The sequence below is a fragment of the Choloepus didactylus genome, chromosome 25, assembly GCF_015220235.1.
Source record: "Choloepus didactylus isolate mChoDid1 chromosome 25, mChoDid1.pri, whole genome shotgun sequence".
NCBI classification, from domain to species: domain Eukaryota; kingdom Metazoa; phylum Chordata; class Mammalia; order Pilosa; family Megalonychidae; genus Choloepus; species Choloepus didactylus.
The window spans coordinates 2,630,587-2,652,106 of NC_051331.1; the positions used below are offsets into that span (position 1 = coordinate 2,630,587).

General features: G+C 53.5%; 2 protein-coding genes across 12 annotated transcripts in view; both read left to right on the forward strand.

Annotated features, from left to right (window-relative positions):
• The first annotated feature begins 175 nt into the window (after positions 1-175).
• Positions 176-15,430, forward strand: CALR3 (calreticulin 3). 2 transcript variants are annotated; one of them, XM_037818539.1, is made up of 9 exons: positions 176-280; positions 510-611; positions 4,447-4,650; positions 8,204-8,298; positions 10,776-10,955; positions 13,138-13,233; positions 13,328-13,459; positions 14,008-14,100; positions 15,254-15,430. In XM_037818539.1, exons 1-9 carry the CDS (start codon positions 190-192, stop codon positions 15,395-15,397), a joined length of 1,137 nt encoding a protein of 378 aa, XP_037674467.1. In that variant the 5' UTR covers positions 176-189; the 3' UTR covers positions 15,398-15,430. The 2 variants fall into 2 exon arrangements, with proteins under 2 accessions (XP_037674467.1, XP_037674468.1); XM_037818540.1 differs by having other exon boundaries at positions 14,761-15,370.
• A 4,316-nt stretch (positions 15,431-19,746) lies between these two features.
• EPS15L1 (epidermal growth factor receptor pathway substrate 15 like 1) overlaps positions 19,747-21,520 on the forward strand; it is an 87,477-nt gene continuing 85,703 nt past the window's right edge. For all 10 annotated transcript variants that reach the window (XR_005214169.1, XR_005214168.1, XM_037818222.1 and 7 more), the window contains exon 1: positions 19,747-19,903. Coding sequence is in view for 8 of the 10 variants with exons in the window: in XM_037818222.1 (XP_037674150.1) it covers positions 19,871-19,903 (33 nt within the window). In the remaining 2 variants the exon portion in view is untranslated. The remainder of the gene's footprint in view (positions 19,904-21,520) is intronic.

The window sequence follows — 21,520 nt, forward strand, 5'->3', positions numbered from 1 at the left end:
GTCATAATCGCGGGGTGTCATGGGAGCGGTAGTTCCGGGGCGGGCCCGGCGTGCACCGCGCGGCACGGGGGACCAATGGCGCGACAGGTCACAATCGCGGGGCGTGGCGGGAGTTGTAGTCCCGGGTCGCGGCGCGGAGGCCGCCGGGAGCGAGGGGCCAGTTGCTAGAGGAAACGCTGCAGAGCGGCCATGGCGGCCACCTGCGTCCCGCTGTGGGCCGTGTGCGTGCTGCGGGTGGCCCTGGCCACCGTCTACTTCCAGGAGGAGTTTGTAGACGGAGGTGAAGGGGCGACGCCCCCCGGGGAGGCGTGAGGACTCCGTCGTCCCCCGTTGCTGAATGGGCGGCCGAGTCGCCGCTGGCCCCGGGCCGGACTCCACTGGGCCCGCGGCGCGAAGTCTCGAAGCTTCGAAGCCCCGAGGGTCCCAGTTCCCTCCCCCCGTGTCCTCTTGACCCAGTTTGGCCGCTTTGAGCCCTGACCGGTGGTGTTTCCTCCTTCCCCCCTTCTCAGAGCGCTGGAGGAACCGATGGATCCAGTCGACCAATAACTCCCAGTTCGGGCACTTTAGACTCTCGTCCGGGAAATTTTACGGTCATAAAGAGAAAGACAAAGGTTAGTGTAGGAACCGGGGGACCATCGGGCTAAATGCCAAAGCCCCCCTGGCAGCCTCTGCGGGGAGGTGTGGGGTCGCCCCCAACCCCTGCCTGCACCCCTTTGACAGGGGAGGGCACCGAGGCCCAGGGAGGAGGGTCTCCCCGCCTGGGGTTTTGTTTCTTCTTCCTTTTCTTCCTTTGCTTTTCCAAGAGCACCCTAGTATTTTGTGACCACCAGGCAGTCAGAAAGAGTTTGGGGACCCACCTGGCTCCGCAGAGGGGCGATTAGAGGAATTGCCCTCTCGTTTCCATTTTCCACGTTAAAAAGAAAGAAATGGAGCTCCACGTCTGTGATGTCAAGTGCACAAGTGTTAAGGGTTCAAGGCGACGGATGTTGACGCCACGGGAGAAGTCTTCCCCGTGTCCCCCTCTCCGGCAGTACCCTTCGCCCGCACCAGGGGTAACCTCTCATTTCTGCTGATTTCCAGCCAAGGTTGGCAGTTACGGGGTCACCTGTCACCTGTTTTTGTACGGCCAGCGAGCCAAGGGTGATTTTTACATTTTTCTAATCGTTGGGGAAAAAGAAGTCAAAGGAGAGTGGTATTTTGTGACACATAACAGCTGTGAAAAGGTCAATGAAATACGTAAAATTTCAACATCGGGAAAGTCGTCTCGGCATCCAGCCACACCCGTTTGCTTACAGATTGTCTGAGGCTGATTTTCTTGCTGCAGAAGCAGAGTCTAGGAAATGGCTCACAAAGTCTAAGGTGCTGCTGGCTGGCTGTTTTCGTCTATAAAGATGAGAGATTTTCCCTCTTCTCTGCCTTCTATTCAGCCCCCGTCTCTGCCCTGTTACCCCAGTTTTCCCCTTATTTGGCAGCCTCTAGCTTTGGGTTGGGGGAGCATTGTTTTGTAAGCTGCACTTTGACTTGGGGCCAAAGAGGAGTGAAAATCAACAGGTTATTTGATGGAGCTTGTCCAAGGAGAGATGTTTCCGTTTAGTCTCCTCTGAGTCGTTTCTGTTTTTGTTTTTCACTTTTTTTCCCCTTCCTTTAACTCGGAAGCCTGGGATTCTGTGCATTTGTTCATTTGTTCGGCGTATGGCGACTGCGATCAGACGCAGGCCAGACACACACGGGATTCCCAGTTAATACAGACCCTTCCCTCGTCATCTCCCGGGACTGTGACATTGAAGCTATGAGTCCACAGATGAGTGGGATTTAACCAGACAGAGGTGGGAGGTGGTAGGAGAGAGAGATGGTGGCCACACAACAGAAGGAGGTTGAAAATCAGTTGTCTTGGGGACTGCCCAGAGGAAGGGGGTACGGGAGAGGTAGGGGCTACGGATCCCCTTAGAGATGGAAGGGAAGGAGAGAGAGAGGAGTGGCGGTGGGGAGGCAGGCCTTGGTTCAGGTTTGGACATATTGAGACAAACCTCAAGGTTGTTTCTGATTTCTCTCAGTATAGACAGATATGGGGGGCGGGGCAGGGAGCAAGGAGGGGTAGACTGTAGTAAAAAAGGCTCCATTTTACAGTTTGACAAATTCCGATCTAAGTAAAGGATTGGAACAGTACCTCGTGGCTCCTGAGAAAGGAAGTTTTGGTCTTGAAGTGACCACCTAAACTTAGAAGGCAAGGGTGTGATTATTTGTACAACGAGAAGGTTGGCTTGCGCCTCCTTACAATGAGCCTGGCAGGGCCTCCCCCGGGGCAGCAGGCATTTTAGTGCCCATCAGTGATCCTGGGGTTCCCGTTCCCATCAGCTCTTGTGTCTCCTAAGTGGCTGTTAGGAGAATGAGAACTAACGGGAAGAAATGAACATTCTGTTTTTTTTTAACCCAGTTGCTACACAAGCCTCCAGCGTATATTCTCACTGCCAGGAAGGGGAACAGAGGCCAAATTAATCTTTGGTCCATAATTAGATGCATATTTGTCACTTAGAGTTGATGTGTCTGTCGCTGTATAAAGTTCAAAAACGTCCCTGGGTTGCTCCTATGCAAGCTTCAGCTAGATATGCCAAATAGCCACAGTATGATAAGCCCAAGTCAATAGTAGTCCCCAAAACCTTAAGGAATACCCAGATGCCTATCCGAGACTCTATAACAGTTTCACTAAGTTTATTTTTCAGAAACTTAAATCCTTCAGAGAACTCTTATGCCAGCTAAGTCCCAAAACCCAGAGGCAACAGCCCTGTTCCGGTTTGCTAATGCTGCCCTTTTTGCAAAACATCAGAAATGGATTGACTTCTATAAAGGGGGTTTATTTGTTACAAAGTTACAGTCTTAAGGTCATGAAGTATCCAAAGTAAGACATCAACAGTTGGATACCTTCACTGGAGAAAGGCTGTTGACATCCGGAAAACCTCTGTTAGCTGGGAAGGCACGTGGCTGATGTCCACTTGCTCCCGGGTTGCATTTCAAAATGGTGTACTCCAAAGTGTCAGTGTCAACTTCCAACAGCTGCCTTCAAAATGTGTCTCTCAGCTGCAGCTAGCTGTGAGCTCCTTCTGTCCGAGCTTTTATAGTGCTCCAGTGAACTAACCCCGGCCCACGCTGAATGGGTGGGGCCACACCTCCGTGGAAACATTCAGTCGTCACCCACAGTTGGGTGGCTTGCATCTCCATGAAAACAACCTAATCCAAAGGTTCCAACTTAATCAACACTAATAAATCTGCCCACACAAGATTTCATCAAAGATAATGGTGTTTTGGGGGACAAAATACATTCAAACTGGCAAAAGCCACTTCAGGAACATCAACTAGATGCATCACCTTTGCTCATAGTGTCAACACCCCTTTTCAACATGAACAGGTTAGGGTGGTCACTGCCTAGGCATCCCTGAAGATTGGGAAAGTGATTAAACTAGAGAAAGGGGTAGCAACAAACCAGATAGAATTTAACAAAGGATTCTGAATACTGAATCTCTATATAATTTTCTTCTTAATTGCTAGGGTATTAGAATAGCTAGAAAGAAAGAACTGAAGTGGTGAAACTGTAACCCATAGCATCCTTTGAAGTTTGTTTTATAGCTACTTGTTAAATTGTAACTGGAGAGCTGTATCTTTTTGTTTGTGTTATACGTCACAATGAGGAAATAACTGAAATTATGATACTGTAACTCGTAACATTTTTGGAAGTTTCCCTTTATAACTACTTGTTAAATTGTACTTGGAAAGATGTTACCTTTTTGCATATGTTAGATTTCACAATAGGAAATAACTGGAACTGTGGAACTGTGACCCATGACATTGTTTGTAATGTGCTCTCTTAACTACTTACTAAATTGCACTTGGAAAGTTATTCTTTCTATGTATATATGTTATATTCTACAATAAAAAATATGATTATATATATATATAAAATAAACCTGGTAGTATCCTCCCATCAACAGTAACAAATGTATCACACCAGTACTATGGATCAGTAATAGTGGGGGATGAGGGGTATGGGAGGACTGGGATTTTCTTTTTTTTTTTATTTCTTTTCTGGAGTAATGAAAATGTTCTAAAATTGATCATGGGGATGTATGCACAACTATGACGATACTGTGGCCAGTGATTATAGATCTCAGATGGTTTGTACGGTGTGTGACTGTCTCAAATAAAATTGCATTTTAAAAAAAACAGCATCGCTGGGCGTGAAGTTGGAGTTCCTCGGGGGCAGAGCGCTGGGTGGTGGGAGGCCCGTCGGGTGCTGGTGTCTGAGTTACCCATGGGCATTGGATGGACCGAAGTATGTAATCTAGATCATTTCTCCCTGGGCACGGGGGCCCTGCGTCCCTGCGTCCCCGTGCCTTCCCTGCCTCTCCGGGCACCGTGCCATTCCTAACCTGCTTTAGTCCTTTCTGTCCCAAGGTCTGCAGACGACACAGAACGGTCGGTTCTACGCCATCTCCGCCCGCTTCAAGCCGTTCAGCAACAAAGGGAAGGCCCTGGTCATCCAGTACACTGTGAAGCACGAGCAGAAGATGGACTGCGGCGGCGGCTACGTCAAGGTCTTCCCCGCCGACCTGGACCAGAAGAACCTGAACGGGAAATCCCCATACTACATCATGTTTGGTGAGTGTGCAGACGTGCCAGGGCTTGGGAAACCCCCTGCCTCGAATGATCTGGAGACCAAAACTTGGCCAAAATAGTGTAAGGGCCAGTGGGCAGGGTCGAGTCTAGCTGACTGAAGGTTTTTAGCACTGTGAAATCTGGTTCACATGAAAAGGCCATCGTGGCACTGTCTTGTGCTTTTGGACAAGTTGTTTATCCACCCTTGGTGCGATCCCGAATGTATTGACTTTCTCAGGAGTTGGCAAACCGTGGCCTGGGTGCCAAATCCAGCCCACACAACGTGTTGTACAGCTCACGTGCTGACTGCTTTTTGTGGTTTTAAACAGTTGGGGTAAAATCAAAAGAAGGCTAATGTTTCATGACACTTGGAAATGAAGTGAAATTCACTTTTCAGTGTCCTCAGCCACATTCACTTCTTGATACAACATCCGTGGCTGCTTTGTGGCCCCTGTCAGCTGTGGTCGCAACGGTGATTTTTTGGCTCACAGAACTGAAAATACTTAACTGGTCCTTTACAGAAAAAGCTGGCCAACCCCTGGCAAATAAAAAATCTGCCCTGACAACAAGGGTAGTTGATTAATATCTGTGCTGAATTTTACCTCCTTGGGCCCCGTGAAATAGGCCTAACTAAAAAGAGTGGATTAAAAAAGGTAGATTCTCTCACCCAGAAGAAAATCTTTAGGAATAAATGTACTTTTAAATATCCATCCACCATCCAAATTTGGGGAACCAGTCCTTAAAAATCTTTTCTCTCCCCTCCCAATGTGGGTGACTTACTGGATGTTTCTCCCCCACACGTTCTTTCCGGTCATGTCTGTGGATTTATCATAATCGGCGTCTAGCCTTGGAGGCCTGGGTAGGCTGATGTTACATTTCCATGGCCTGTGGGTCGTGACGTTACCTAGAACCAGAGTCTTAGAAGAAGAAAGAATAGTCCAGATGATGGGGTACCAGGCCATCATTTTACAGACCGAGGGGACTTCTACAGAGTCACGGAATTAGAAACGCACAACCTGGAGCCCTTTCTGCTTTGCCACACTGCACATTGACCCTCGAATCTAAGATCAGACATGGAAAAGGGTTTTATTTTGATTGAAACAACCCACCCTGCCTTGGTTCTGGTGATGGTTACGGTTCTCTTAGCACTGGACGGCAAAGGTATCCATTGGGCCAGAGATCACCTGTTGAATTAAAAACACGATTTCGCAAGTATTTGATTGAATTATCTGTGGCAAGTTAAATAATCAAATATAGCCACCAAAATAGTACTTCTCAATATGCATAGCATACATCTCTGCATCTGAATTGAGAAGTGGCGTACTTCGGAGGACAAAAAAAAAAAAGATGAAAATAAAATTTCAGTAACACTTGTTTTTAGCACCAAGTCAGTTGCATTTTCCTCACACCCAGGCTGTCCCTGTGAGGACGGTTCCCCGTCATTTCTCAGCTCTGACCTTCGGTATGAAAGGAGTTGAAGCAGGGTGGGGGGCTGGGGGCTCAGAGGAGAGCAGCACGTTTTCCTGGGCCCTCTCCAGAGGCTCCACGCACACAGTGTCAGGCTGTGCATTGGAGTCGGGCCCTGCAGCCCCCATTTTGCAGATAAGGAAAGTGAGGCTCCAAGAGGTGTCCCTCTGGGCCCAATGTCAGGTCAGCCCGACCTCAGAGCCCACCATCCACAGTACGTCCCAACAGAGACTCCTCACGGCTGACATGTTTCATTACTGCCATTAAAGGAGAAGCTCCAGACTTTCCTGCCAGTCCCAGGGGTGTTGCGAAGCTGAATGGAAGCTTCCGGGTGTGGAGGTGTTTTGGAACAGAGAAGAAGAGTCTGACTGATTTTTAAGGTTTCAGTTCTGGGAAGGTAGTGTTTTCACACTGTAGATTCTGTTTTTAAAAACAGAGCTGGCATGTTTCCCAGTGATGACAAAAGAGGCAATGACATAAATACACGTCCTTTGAGAACTCAGCCGGGACATTTGCCCGGCGTTCTCTGTGAATCCTTCAGAACACCCTTTCCAGGCTCAGTGTAGCACCCACTTCTGGCAGATCGAGCACATTTCCAAGGCGTTGGAGCAGCCTGAACCTTCACCCCTCGGAGGCGGGTGGCATTCACACGTGCCATCAGGAAGAGACCCCGGTCATCTGCTGTGTTGACGTCAGGGCTGCCTGACGCTCCCCAGAGGGGCTCCCCTGTCAGTGGACGTGCTGGAGTTCCCTCGGAGACGGAGATGGAGAGAACGAGGGGATGCTTTAGCACGTTCTCGAGGCTTCAGTTAGCAAGCTGCTGGGCCTTGCAAACATCGTGCTGGGGCTTGGCGCGTCTTCGAGATGCACACGGCAAACCTGGTCCCACAGGTGAACTGCGGCGTCTGCCACCTGCCCTTGGTAATAGAGATCCCCCAGCATTCCATTTTCTAAGTGACTGAAACCCAGCCCCATGAGTGCCACTGACAAGCCCTGTCACGTGAGTGGAACGCTCTCAAGGCTTTACACTTCATCAGAAACCCTCAACCAATCAGAATCTCCTTTTGCTTACGAGTTGGGGTTGTTAAGAAAATGGGTGTGTAGGTGTGTTCCGGTTTGCTAATGCTGCCATTATACAAAATACCAGAAGTGGATTGGCTTTTATAAAAGGGGTTTATTTGGTTGCAAATTTACAGTCTGCAGGCCATGAAAATGTCCAAATTAAGGCAACAGCACGAGTACACCTTCACCAAAGGAAGGCCAATGGCATCTGGAAAATCTCCGTTAGCTGGGAAGGTACGTGGCTGGTGTCTGCTGATCCTGGGTTGTGTCCCAGCTCCTCTCTCAGCTCCTGTGCGTTCTTCAAAATGTTGCTCTTGAGGCATTTTGTCCTCTCTCAGCTTTTCTGGAACAAACTCTGGGCTAGTATGTTCAAAGTATCAGCAAAAGTCTGCTTTCAGTGGCCGTCTCCAAAATATCTAAGCTGCAGCACTGTTGGTGAGCTGTTTTACGGGATCCATAAGACCCACCCTGAATGGGCAGGGCCACACCTCCACGGAAACAATCTAATCCAAAGATTCCAACCTAATCAACACTAATATGTCTGCCCCCACAAGATTGCATCAAAGAACATGGCATTTTGGGGGACATAATACATCCAAACCGGCACAAGATACGTATGTATGTGCAAGAATAAATATTGTGAATGTGTACGCCCAGAAACATATATATTATATATATGTTATATACGTACATAATAGATACTCATCTTGGAGCTTAATGGTGATAATAACAGCAGCAAATATTAAGGTTCATCATATTAAGCGTTTCCCATATGCTAGCGCATTTTAACGTACAAAAGAGCTCTGTGAAGTCGACATTAATGTCCCATTTTGTGGATGAGGAAACCAAGGCCCGGGGGGGCAGTGTGGCTGCCAGGCATCTCTGCCGGTGAGTGGGAGCCAGGCCTGGAGCCCCCAGCCTGAGCAGGTCACTGGAGCTCGGATGAGGGATCGTGGCGGGTGGGGGCAGGATTTTCTAGTGATGTGTCACGGAAGGAAATTGAGAGCAGCTACTATTTTTTTTGTAGGACCTGATATTTGTGGATTTGATATCAAGAAAGTTCATGTAATTTTACATTTCAAGAATCAGTATCATTCAAACAAGAAACCAATCAGGTGTAAGGTAAATGTTGCATATTCAAATCGGTGATTATGTTAATTTAAATCTGGTAACTAAGTTTAGGGAGAACTCTTCGGATCTTAAAATGTTTTCTGGAGCCAGAGATGGGTCTTAGCTGACATGCCTGCTGTCCCTGCTGTCTCCACTCTACGGGCCCTTAGAGATGTTTGGTGACTTCAGGCTTTTTTTTTTTTAAGTTTTACCCCATCAGGAAGGTACACTTACTCTTTACTATGGGCCATGGCATGTAATTTGCCCAACGAAAACAACAGTTTTCATGTTTCAGCCATACCCACCATCGTTAAAGGATGAAATACTCAGGGTGAAAAAAACATTCTGGAAAAATTAAGCAATCTCCGAAGTACCCAAACTTTTCTCTATGGGAATAGACCTAAAATGAATGAATGCTTCTTTCCTGCTTTCCTGCCCAGGACATCCCGGAGATAATGTTTTCCTTCTCTCCTGGGCGCACTTTGTAACTGCAGCATCAGGCTCCGGCAGGGCCGGGGTTTGGGGACACTCAGGTGGTGGCAGTTGGGCCGGGGCTTCCCCAGAGAGGCAGCTGGCATGAGCTGCCCGGGCCTGGGCTGCCAGTGCCACTCGGAGGCGCTTTGTGAATCTAGGTACAAGGCCCCTGCGTGGTTTGTGATCATCGCATGTATAGAGGGGAAGAAGCCAGGGCTGTCCCTTTTTCACTCCCAGACCCAGCAAGGGAGCACTTGCTTCTTTGCAACCCCCTGGGCTGGCTTCCCGCGCTGGCAGTGCATCCTTGACATGGTGGTCACAGCATGTCAGCCGGTGCCACCTGCCCACTGAGGACACCCTCACCCGGGCTCTTCCCCCTGAGGGCCGCATGTTTCTCCCTTCCGTTTTAGACTGAAGGGCCGTTCTTCGCAGCCCATTCCCTAGAAATTGCTCAGTGGCCAGCCCAGGAAGTGCCAGGGGGCCCACTCCACGGTCCCAGGGCTGCCAGACAGGGTGGGGCATGGGACCCTGGAGGCCAAGAAACCGTTCCCTGGGCTCAGCCAGTCCCCAGGCCCTGAGTGGCATCTGCAGGCCGAAGGCTCGGGCCTGAGCTGTGATTTTCCTGTCTTTGAGGATTAACCACAAATCTGTCTGACCCCTTTAAAAGCAACCTGCAGGTTTTCTCCATTCGGAGCTCAGCTGCCATCCTGGGGCTGTGGTATATTCCATGATGCCGTGAAGGGCAGGCTGAGAACCTCACCCATGGGCCGTGGGCTTCCATGAAGGGGAGCTGCACATCAGATCAGCTGGGGTGTTGGCGGGGACGGCGGGTAGGGGTCAGGGAGCGGGTGACATAGCTAGGCCAATGCTCCAGGAGGCGGAGCACAGGAGAGGATTGGGAGAGTCCAAAGAGGGCCACCAGGGCTCGGCATTTGGAAGATGGGTAAGGAGGGCGAGGGGGCTAGACAATGACCCTTACAGCCATTACTGAAGGATGGAAAATGGAGAGCGAGGGGCAGGTGAGGGCAGACCCAGGGACCGTGTTTTCAGCCGTGGGGCCTGAGATCCTGGCAGGCCTCCTGGTGGAGGTGGCCTGGCCCTTGGGCCGATGTTTGGGATCGAAGATGCCTGTTCTGTGCCATTCCCGGCCTCCGTGTGGGACAGCAGTGGCCGGTCCCATGGGCACTGAGGAGGCCTTTGGGTCTGGGAGCAGAGAGCCTTTAGAAAGACGGGGCAGTGGTCCCCCAACCCGGGCAGCCTCTGACTTCCTGGAGGGCCTGTGAGAGCCCATGGCTGGGCCCACGGGGTCAGGCAGGAGGACGGACATTTCTCAGGCACCCCCATGTGATGCTGAGGCCGCTGGGCCAGCCGGGGCCACACTCTGAGAATCGCCGCTCAGGTATGGTGAGGGTGTCCCCACCACAGAGGTAGGCAGGTGGGTCCAGGGTCCCCCAGCCTCCCGGGCACCCCCTGGCCACCGTCTTTCTCCCTGAAGTGTTTATTGAATGCTCACCTTGTGCCAGGCCAGGGGTTTGACCTTGACCTTGACAAAGAAGCTTAAATTGTTGGACAGCGCAGAGTGCTAGAAATTTCCTCCCGGTCCCAAGAAACAGACTGATTCTGGAGTGGGCTTCACTTGGCATCTCTCAGAACCCAGAACAGGGAGCTGCCTTTTCACAGCTTCTCCTAAACCTAGCAGGGCAGCGAGTGGTACCCCGGTTTGTACGGCTGCCCCGTTTTACTTTCCTGTGCCTTTTGGAAACCAAAGCCGTTGTTTTTGCGCAAGGGGAATCAGCCATTCCAGAGAAGACTGCTTGTTAATCAAGTGAGAAGAAGTCTACAAATGGGTGACGGTTCTGTAGGAGTGTCTGATACTCAGATCATCCCATATTCCCAGATTCCAGCTTCTCACTGCTTGAGGCTTTGGCCGACACATACCGTAAACTGCATACTGAGAGCTGGGTTGAAACACGGAGGGTTTCATTGTCGTCTCCCTCTACCCCCCAAACGTGCAGGTCGATGGCTTCACGCACCTGTACACGCTGATTCTACGGCCGGACCTCACTTACGAAGTGAAAATCGACGGGCAGGCGATTGAATCAGGCAGCATCGAGTACGACTGGAATCTAACGTCGCTCAGAAAAATGGAGAAATCAGCGGAGTTGAAGGACCGGGAGAAAAATGACAAGCCTCAGGTTTGGATTTTTCCCACACAGCCAAAGACTGTCGTGAAAGTGTTGTTTGTAAACGCGCAGTCACGGACCCGGCTGCAGGGGTCGGTGGGTGCACGGATGGGGCAGTTCGAGGCCTCGTGGAGGGGCTGTGTAAGAGCTGAGATGAAAGCTCCTCCGATTTGTGTTATTTTTTACTGAAGTAACAAAAAAAAAAAAAAAAGGCATCAGGCACCAGCCACCATTTTTAAAGTGGACTTTTCACCATTTTGCATTTGAACACAAGGGAGAACGTAATTGCTTGGCACGAATTCCCCGTGGCTGTCATAAGGCACGCAGGCTGGGTGGCTGAAGGCAGCAGGGATCTGTCCTCTCGCAGTCGGGAGGCTCGGAGCCTGAATTCCGGCAGTGGGCAGAGCTGCGCTGCTCCCAGGGGCTCCTTCCGGCCTCCTGCGGCCCCTGGTGGCCCCGGGCAGCCCACAGCCATGGCGCCAGCCTCCAGCCTCGGCCCCACCTCACCCGGCTCCACCGCCTCCTCTCTCTCCTCTCTACAAGGACCGTCTCCTCTCTCTCTGTCTTCTCTCTACAAGGGCTTTCTCTCTCTCTGTCTTCTCTCTCTACAGGACCTTCTCCTCTCTTTCTTCTCTCTACAAGGGCCTTCTCCTCTCTGTCTTCTCTCTACAAGGGCCTTCTCCTTTCTCTGTCTTTTCCCTACAAGGGCATTCTCCTCTCTCTCTGTCTTCTCTTTCTTTGAAGGAACTTGTCCTTGGAGTCAGGGCCCAATGGGTTAACCCAAAATGCTCTCATCTCGGGATCCTCAAGTTACTCATATCTGCAGAGACCCCTTTCTCAAAAAGCTCCCCTTCACGGGTTCTGGGGTGCAGGAGGCACAGGCGCCTTTGTTTACACACATACACTCACCCACTACAAGCAGCATCTACTGCCTGTCAGGCCCCGCTCCTCCCTGCAGCCCTGCGAGGCCTTGTAATGCACCTCAAATGGGGAAACTGAGGCCCCACAGCAGCCCCCGCCCAGGGCCAGGCCAACCACCCTGCAGGCCGAGATGGGGCCAAAGAGGCTTGAATAAACCTTCGTCTCTGCTGGTGGTTTCTGCCTATATATTTGATTTGATGTGAACTCCAAAGCAGGAATTGTAATAATTTTGGAACTGGGATTTGCATGCCTGCACTTATAAGGAGCTGGTCCCTCAGATTGAGCGGTAACCGTTGCCTGCATCCCAGCCCAGATGGGTCCCTTCGCTGACGAACGGAACAAAAACTTTCAGTCGCCCTAGGTGTTGTGCTCCCAGCTGAGGTGGAGCAGGCAGCCTTCTTGCCTTCAGCTCTGGAGCAAACAGCGTTTCAGTGTTGCTCTGAAACGTTCTGGGGGCAATGCTGCTGTTCCTAGATGGGGCTGAGATGGAAGCTGTCTCTAGAAGGCTGCTGAGCTTCCCAGGGGGTCACTGCGTGCAGGTTTAAGGAGGAAGTAAAGGGCAGAGGGCGTCTTTCCACAGAAACACACAGAACCAGGGGACGCGTGGGTGGCGGGTGATGGCTTCGGTCTAACTTTGGGGACAGTGGGTCAGGAGTCACTACTTTAGGTTTTGTGGAAACGTTGTAGACTATGACTCCTGCAAATCACGGGCCCCGACTGCACGTGCATGTGCACGCACACGATGCACAGATACGTACGTGTGCACGCGCGTGCATGCATTTACATTTACGTGTACCTGTATACGTTAAGCATGCCACAGTATAACTGCATTTCTGCTGCCCCCCTGGCAACCCCCAGCTAAATCTGGGAATATTTCCTGCTGGTCCTCCCCTCCTTTCTGGAACATTCTGTATGTGCCCTGGCTTGGGGCATGGATTTACTCTCCTGAGAAGCAGGAAACCTGCAGCCCCTCCCACACCTTCACTCAGATTCCCCGTGGTGGTAACTGAGCTTGTGTTCTTGGTTTCCCTCACCACTGCCCCATCGGGGACATGGAAGGAAGCCTGGGAAATCATATGGCGGGTGAGAGGGAAACCTGGCAGTCCAGTGCCCGAAGCCCCAGGTGGGTGTGGGAGGCCCCTGCGCTGGGCAGGGCTGTGAGGGAGCTCTGGGTCCTGCCCCAGCACCTGCCCCTGCCCCGGGATCCCTGAGAACTTCCCCTCTCAAGCCCGAGCAGCTGACCCGTGTTTTTCTCTCCCGCCTGCACGCTAAGGACTGGGAGAAACACTTTCTGGACGCCAGTGCCAGCAAGCCCAGCGACTGGAACGGTGACCTGGACGGGCCCCTGCTCCAGAAGCCGCCCTACCAGGTCTGTGGCGGTTCCCCACGGGGGTGCCCCAGGGAGCCTTCGGCCGCCCCCACCCCGCCCTGCCGTTCGGACACGCCGTTTTGGTTTGTCGCAGGGTGGCCTGAAACCAGAGGGCATCAACCAAGACGTCTGGCTCCATCAGAAGATGAAGAGCACAAACTACCTGACAGAGTTCGACCTCTCGGAGTTTGAGAACATCGGTGCTATCGGGCTGGAGCTTTGGCAGGTCGCTTGATTTCCGGTTTGCTTCTCGTTAGTGACTTGAACGTGACCTCAGATAACTGCTCTTTATTGAGTGCTAACTATGTGCCAGGCACGGGCCCCTGAATGCCAGAGACAGCCTCGGCCTGAGATGGGGACCCCGCCAGTCGACTTGGGATAAGATGGCAGATTCTGACACAGTGGGTCCAGGGCAGGGCCTGAGAGCCTGCGTTCCCAGCCCACACTGAGCAGGAACGTTCTAGAGCGGTGGTTCTCAGACCTTGCTCGACCTTCAAGAAACGGGAGCGTTTTGGGATCCCGACACCCAGGCCACAGCCCACACCAACTAAATCGGCATCTCACAGTGGGACCAGGTGGCAGGAGCTGCTTTTAAAATGCTCAGGGACTCTGATTTCCAGCCAAGTTTGAGAACGGTGGCCGGGAGGGGACGGAAGTTGCTTGAGCGTGTTCACGCATGTTCTGACACGGATGGCTGGTCGCTGTTTGAGAGCTGAGCAAAGAGCAGCCATTCCTCTGTGGGCATCGCTAAAGGGCCCCCGTTTTCACCCGCAGGTGCGATCCGGAACCATCTTCGATAACTTTCTGATCACTGATGATGAAGAGTACGCTGAGAATTTTGGGAAGGCCACCTGGGGTGAGACCAAGGTATGATGTTTGATTCGCACACACGATGAACCTTTTTATATTTTTGCCGATGTTTTAAATCGGAGCCTAACCCATAGGAAAGGCTCGATGGATTTTTACTACTAATACCCCACCCAGATCAGGATACAGAATGTTACCAGCTCTCTGGAAGCTTCCTTCACGACCCTCCCTGTCGGCACGCCCTGTCCCCCGGGAAGGCCCCACGATTCCATCACCACAGGTTGAGTTGACCTGTCCTGGAAGTTGGCACCCACGGACCCACCCACCAGCTACTCCCTGGGGCCCGGCTGCTTCTGCTCGCGTGGGGAGCAGTAGCCTGTGCCCCTGGCGGGAATACACCGGGACGTTTTTATTCGTCGTATGCTGGTGCAGCTTTGGGTGGCTCCTGGTTTGGGGCCAGGTGCGTGGAGCTGCTGTGAGCGTTTTCCGTGCGTGTCCTTTCGCTCTCGTTTCTGAGGAGTTGGAAAAGCCACACGATGAGGTCCCAGAGAGCAAAGCTGTTTGCACAGCAGCCATCCTCATGTTCATTCCCTTTGGCCGGCAGAGGGGAATTTCCATTCTGCCTTGTCTCTGAGAGACCTCAGCACTGTCAGTTGTTGTTTGCAGTTAGGTTTATTGAGGGATAATCCAAATACGATAAAACATCCCCTTTGGTTGTAGCAATTCCACAGATGCTGACAGACGCACATGGTCGGTTGTGAAAGCATCACCAGAAATCAAGATACAGGACTGTCGCATATCCCGCAAAGTGTCCTTGTGCCCCAGTATGGCCAGTCCTGTGCCCACTGCAGGCAACCCCCGAGCCGCGATCTGTCCCCGGAGTCGTGCCTTTCCCAGAACCCGTCAGTGGGATCCCCGTGTACGGAGCTGCTGGGAGCGGCTGTGGCCGAGCGTGATGGCTGTTACGTACCCCCGGGTCACCAGGGCCACCTCCTTGCTTCAGGGCCATCACTTGACTGCATCTGCTGAGTCCTCTTGTCCAAATCGGGTCATGTCTACAGGTTCCAGGGGGGAGGATCATTGGGAGCCATGGCTCAGCCCCCCACTAGGTGTGGAGGCCTCTGGAGAGCAGGGGCGGGCGGAGTGTAGACCACCAAGGCAGTCCCCAGTGAGCTAATCCGCAGCCTGTGGGGGCCTCTGTCTCTTTCTCCAGGGCCCAGAAAGGGAGATGGACGCCATCCAGGCCAAGGAGGAGGTCAGGAGGGCCCGCGAGGAGGACGAGGAAGAGATGCTGTCAGGAAAGCTTGGCGGGCACGACAATTATTTCAGCAGATTTCACAAAAGAGACGAACTTTAGTCATTCCCGTGATACATAAAGATGAATGGTAAATCTGTGTTTCTGTCTCAATCTACATTTAAAAGCTCACATGTCCACACGGTAATTTGTCCAGTTTTCTTTGAAAAATGTCCCTGTGCTCTTGGGTGGAGCTGGTCTTGTTTCCCCCAGACGACCCCCGGGCACCGAGCTCCTTCCCCTGCACCCAGGTTGGCGCGCTGGAAGCCAGAGGGCAAAACCCCCAGAGTCCTTTTAGGAAATAAAAGTTGAGAAGGGCAAGCCATGCTTTATTTCCTTTTGGTGTGAATTACTGGTAACAGGCATGAAACTCGCCCCACGAGGAATCTTTACCCAGCATCCATGTCACCTGAAGTGTCCGTGTGCTCTGTTGTCGACTGGTTATTTTACAAAACCCAGGCTTTTTGGACTTTATTTTTCTAATTTTTTAAAAAATTTGTTTATTCTTAATTGTGGTAAAACAGACATAACATGAAAATGATTTTAACCTTTTTGAGCGGACAATTCTTTGACATTAGGTACGTTGACAATACTATGTAACTTTCACCACTATCTCTTTCTGGACCATTTCGTCATCCCAAACAGAACTCATAACTCATTTAACAACCCCCCCATTCCCCGCTCCCACCACCCCCGGTGACCACCGCTCAGCTTTCTGTCTGTATGAATTTCCTTATTCTAAGTATTTCATATAAAGAAACCGTTAGTGTCTGGTTTATTCCATTCAACATGACGTCTTCAGGATGCACCCAAAGTCATGGCATGGACCAACACTTCATTTGTTTTTACTGCTAAAGAATATTCCATTGTCTGGAGGGACCACGTTCCTTTTATCTGTCCATCTATTGACGGGCACTTGGATTACTTCCACAATTTGGGGCCTGTAGACAGACATTTTGACGTGCAGTCAAGAAGCTGATGCTTTTTCACTCTGCCACCAGCTTCTGTGGCCTTTAGGTCTCTGGAATTTGGAGGAGTGAAATTCATTTTCTCAAGTAAAAATAATGATTATTTCTCAGATTAAATTTTCTTTTAAATCAGATAATGTGCCTCAAGAAAAAAAAAAAAAAGAGTCATGCACGGGTCTTTTTTCCAAAGAGACCGCTTTCACACAGAAACTCGTGTTAGAAATAAATTCTGGACCCCAAAAATTTGAAATCCAGCAATGTCCCGAACAAGCTGAATAAATTGGAAAGGGGCACAAACAGTCTGAGAGGTGAAGTTGGAGTTAGTTTTGTTCTTGCCTGGGTCTACACTGGCAGACTTCGAACGTGGACATTTTCAGCAGATTGCCACCCGTCTCTTCACCATTTACCGGGGATTGCACATCGCTTTCAGAAACTATGACTCGCTCCCTCGCCACGCAGCCTGGGATCCCAGCACCGCCTTCTTCTAGAAGCTCAGAACGGGGTGGGAAGCCAATGTTGGAAGCAGCCGAGCCAGAACTAGAGGAAACACTGCTAATGTCCTCGCACCAAGGCGACTGGGAGCCTGGCTCAGGCCCAAGGGGCCGCACCCTGGAGGGATCTCTCTGGCGATGGAGATGGCCTCTGTCTCGCCACTTACCTCCTGGTGCTACTGATCCCTTGAAACATGGCTGGTGTGACTGAGGGATGAATTTTCTTTTATCTAACTTTAATTTGTTGAAATTCAAACCTCAGTGGCCACCCATGGCGAGTGGCCGCCGTGCTGGAGCGAAGGTGCTCGGGTCTGGTAAGAAAGGGCCCAGGACAGTTGATTCCTGCCCAGCGTGGTAGAGTCCATCCTAGAGGGAGTCCCAGGCCAGGTGGGACACACCTCTGAGCCTCTGTTTCCAGTCGAGATTATGCGGGGTGTCCGTGGTCTCTCTCCATCGTGTCCTAAACTAACCCTGGGGCTAGAAGCCTGCACACTACAATTCCCAGGCACCCTTGCCAGCTGGTTTCTGGCCACACTTTGTCAGAGAACGTGGGAAGGCAGGAGCAACAGAGAAGCCAATTTTTTCAGGTTTCTCCAGTGCCTCTGGAGGCGATGTAATCGTGGTGGCGAATTCCTGCTCTGGGGCCCAGGGGCCCTGGGTTTCGGAAACGCCTGTTCCCCTTTTGTCTTCCAGCCCTGGCGCCCTCCTGCAGTTGCTAATCTTCAGGTGACTACCTGTTCCCCTGTTTCTTTTCCTGCTCCAGTCCTTCTGGCACTTCTGTACTCAATCCCTGGTGTTAAATTTCCTAGTGGGAAAGACCTTGAGCAGTGTGTCGGTTTAGACGTATGTCCCCCAAAACTCCATGTTCTTTGAGGCAATCTTGTGGGGGCAGACGTATTGGTGTTGATTAGGTTGGAACCTATTGGTTCAGTGTTTCCATAGAGATGTGACTCAATCAACTGTGGGTGAGAACTTTCACTGGATTATCTCCATGGAGGTGTTGCCCCACCCATTCAGGGTGGGTCTTAATTGGATCACTGGAGCACTTTGAGAAGAGCCACACAGGCCCAGATGCTTGCTGCAGATGAGAGACAGTTTGAAGACGGCGTCGAAAGCAGACTTTTGCTCAGGAGAAGCTAAGAGAGGACAAACACCCCAAGAGAAACTGAGAGTGACATTTTGGAGAGCAGCTGCAGCCAAGAGGGACACTTTGAAGAATGCACAGGAGCTGAGAGAAGCTGGAACACAACCTGGAATCAGCAGACACCAGCCACATGCCTTCCCAGCTAACAGACATTTTCGAGACACCATTGGCCTTCCTTCAGTGAAGGTATGCTTGTTAATGCCATAGCTTGGACACTTTATGCCCTTAAGACTGTAACTTTGTAACCAAATAAACCCCTTTATAAAAGCCAATCCATTTCTGGTATTTTGCAAAAGGGCAGCACTAGCAAACCGGAATAAGTGGCTTCTGTTTTCTTCACTGGGCCTGGACTGATAGAACCCTCCAGGCAGGTGCAGGCCACTGGGCTGCCCATGGGAACCACGGCTACATCTTTCCAGCTGTCGATTCCCCCCCAGTCATCCTCTTGGCCCACCTGGCCTGCTGCCTCAGAGCCACCACTCTGAAACACACGTCTGATCCGGCTCAAAACTCTCCGGGGAATGCCCTCTGCTCCTCACACAGGGTGTCCCGTGGGGCCAGGAGCGACTGGTTGCGTCTGACACCTGCCGACTAGCTCTCCGCTCCCTGGTCCTCGATCCCACCTTGCTCCTTCACTCAGTTGCCCTGCCCGCCAGGCGCCCCCACACGTCACTCTTCAACTACTCTAGCCCCTGCCACTCTCTCTGCCCACCAATTCCCCTGAGTGGTGATTTGATTAACAGCCGCTTCCTTCCCCTGGACCAGTGGTTCTCCAAACAGTGCCCAGGCCCAGCAGCGTCAGCCGCACCTGGGGGTTTGGTAGCAGTGCAGAATCTCGGCCCACTCCGACCTCCTGCTCAGAATAGGAAACCCAGCCTGTGCTTGCCAATCCCCCTGGGTTCTCCTAGACTTGTTGGCTGCCGGGGTCTCAGGATGCACCGGAGGGATGAGTGGTCACTGAGGACCCGTGGACGTGCAGGGCTCATCTAGGGTACCCGGGGAAGGAATGGCACAGGGCACGTCGAGTGGCTGAAGATGGCCAGAGCAGCCCCCGGTGGAACGCCAGGATCTAACCCCAATCCCCCACCCTCGAGAGGACACGGCCTGCCTGCCTGGGGCCACCATCGCTTGAGACCAGGTAAGGGCCCCAGCCTTCCCCAAAGGAACCCTGGATTAGTGTGTGTCCACTGCCAAAGAAGGGGGGTCATGCATGCACAAATGCTCCTTCTCGGCTAGGGCTTCCCCTCCAGGAGCCGTGGTCCAGCCAACCTGCAGCTGGCGCAGTGAGGCCCAGAGACGGAACAGCAGCCGGGAAGCTGGCCACTTCCTCCCAGGGCCGCACCGCTGGGGAGTCGCAGCACAGGCGGGTGGGCTCTCCTGCCCCAGGACTCTAGGGATAGGGCACCTTGTGGGGGCCAGTGGAGGCACAGACCCTCGGTGGGGAGGGTGGCAGACGCCCCTAATGCTGATGACACCCCACCCTGGTGTGCTGTGGGCACCCCCCAGTGCTGACGCTCCCCCTGTGGTCGTCGGGCCCCTCCCGGTGCAGCCGATCACCCCCAGTGCTGATGGTGCCCCCCAGGGCTGACGCTCCCCTCGTGCTGCTGGACATCGCGGCCAGTCTGCCAGGCACGTAGGGAGGGGCGCGGATCCCCCAGAGGCCCGCGGCGGCTAGAAGCGGGGGATGGGGGGTGGGGGGCGCGACAGCGCGGTGGGAGGGGCAGGGGGCGGGGACACCCGGGGCCGTGCGCGCCGGACCGCCCCCGGCCCCGCCCCCGCCCTGCCCGGGCCCGACTGCGCCTGCGCTTCCCCGCCCCTGTCCCCGCCCACTCCCGGCTCGGCGGCGCGCGCACCGCCCCCCCCCCGCGCGTCACTGCGCGCGCGCTGCCCCGCCCCCGCCTCCACGGCGCTGGGAGCCGGAGTCCGCGGGAAGATGGCGGCGCAGCTCATCCCCCTCGCCCAGCAGGTAGGGGCCTGGCGGGCCGGGGGGCGCGGGGGGCCCGGCGGGCGGCGGCGGCGCGCACGGAGGGGCCCGCGGCGGGCGAGCGGGCGCACGCGCCGGTCTGGAGGCGAAGGGCCGGCGGCTCCCCGCGGCCTCCGCGCCCGGGCGACCCCGCGACCCCGGCGGGCGGGCGGCGAGGCGGGGTCGGCCCGGCGGGGGCCCCTGCCGGAGCGGCCGGGCGGGGGGCAGAGCCTGCGGCGCTTGGCTCCCCCTCCCCGGGGGTCCCCCGAGGCCGTGCAGCCTCCCGCCGCCCCCACCCAGGGGTGCCCCCGGGGGCCCCCAGTCACCGGCGCGTCTCCCGCGCGCCTCGGGCCCGGGCTGGGGAGGCCGCGGTCACCCAGACAGACAGACAGACAAGGTCGCTGCTCGCCGAGGGGCGACGCCCTGGCGAGGGCCAGAAGCCACCTGTGCCCGGCCGATGGCATCGGCCTTCCTTGGCGGGACCCCCGCTTCTTTCCGCCGGAACTATCCAGCAGGGCCGCGCGGTGGAGGGAGAGGGAGGACGCGGGGCGGCCGCCAGCCTTTGCCGGCCTGCGTGCCCTTGGCTGGAGCCCGAGGCTTCCTCGTCCGCAATCGGGATATAATTTTATTATCTGTCTCTCCCGGGGTAGCGCGAAAATCCTGTAAAGCTTCTAGAACAGCTGCCAGCCACGTCGTCGGCGCTTAGGCAATCGGTGATGCTGTAATTTTCTCATCACATAATCTTTGCCGGGGCTGGACATTTGGGGCTAGACACCAGGACATTTGGGGCTAGAGACCAGAGCGAATAAGCAAGTCCAGCCCGGGGAAAGCTGACAGGCCAGTTGACTAGACAAGAGTAAATCTTGCAAAAACCAGCCCATCTGCAACACTGTCGCTAAAGTAACAGCTCTGAAGACCAGCGGCTGTTAATTAACAGGTTTTTGCAGCCTGGAAGTGCTCTGTTAAGTACCCTACAGATACTAGTTAGTGTTCTTGGTAGGGTGTGGGATGACTCTCTTCAAGGCTCATTTAATGAGAAGATGATCCCGCATTTTTTGGGGGGTGGGGGAGGGGTCTTTTAGAAATTTAGATCTGGCTTGGACACCAGCTCTGATGTGAATTTTGATGACATGAAGAGGTGATGTTTAACGTGTGCTTCAGGGTTTATAAAATGCTCTCTAGCCTGCCTGGCGTAGCCACACGACACCCGGCGAGGAGGGAATTGTGTCTCAGATGCTGGGTTCCTTCTAGAGGCAGGCCGATTTGTCACTGTCACGGAAGCCTGTGAAAACACAGATCAGGCCACGTGACGCACCTGCTCAGAGCCTTTCCGAGGCTCCCCTTTGCTTCTGGAATGAAATCCAGATGCCTCCTGTCCCCAGGGTTTTCCTGCTAGTGGCTGCTCCCCTCGGCGCTCCTTCCATCCATCAGGGGGCTCCCTGCAGATGTCCTTCTCCCCAGAGGCCTTAGCTGGCCACCTGGCACGAGGAGCTCCCCGGCAGTCTCCTCACCACCCCCAGAGCAGCGACCACGGAGCAGGTGTCCGTGCATCCTCTGCCGGGAGCCCCAGGGGAGCAAGGACAGGCGGTGGCGCAGCACGTCCGCAGGCAGGACCGGTTC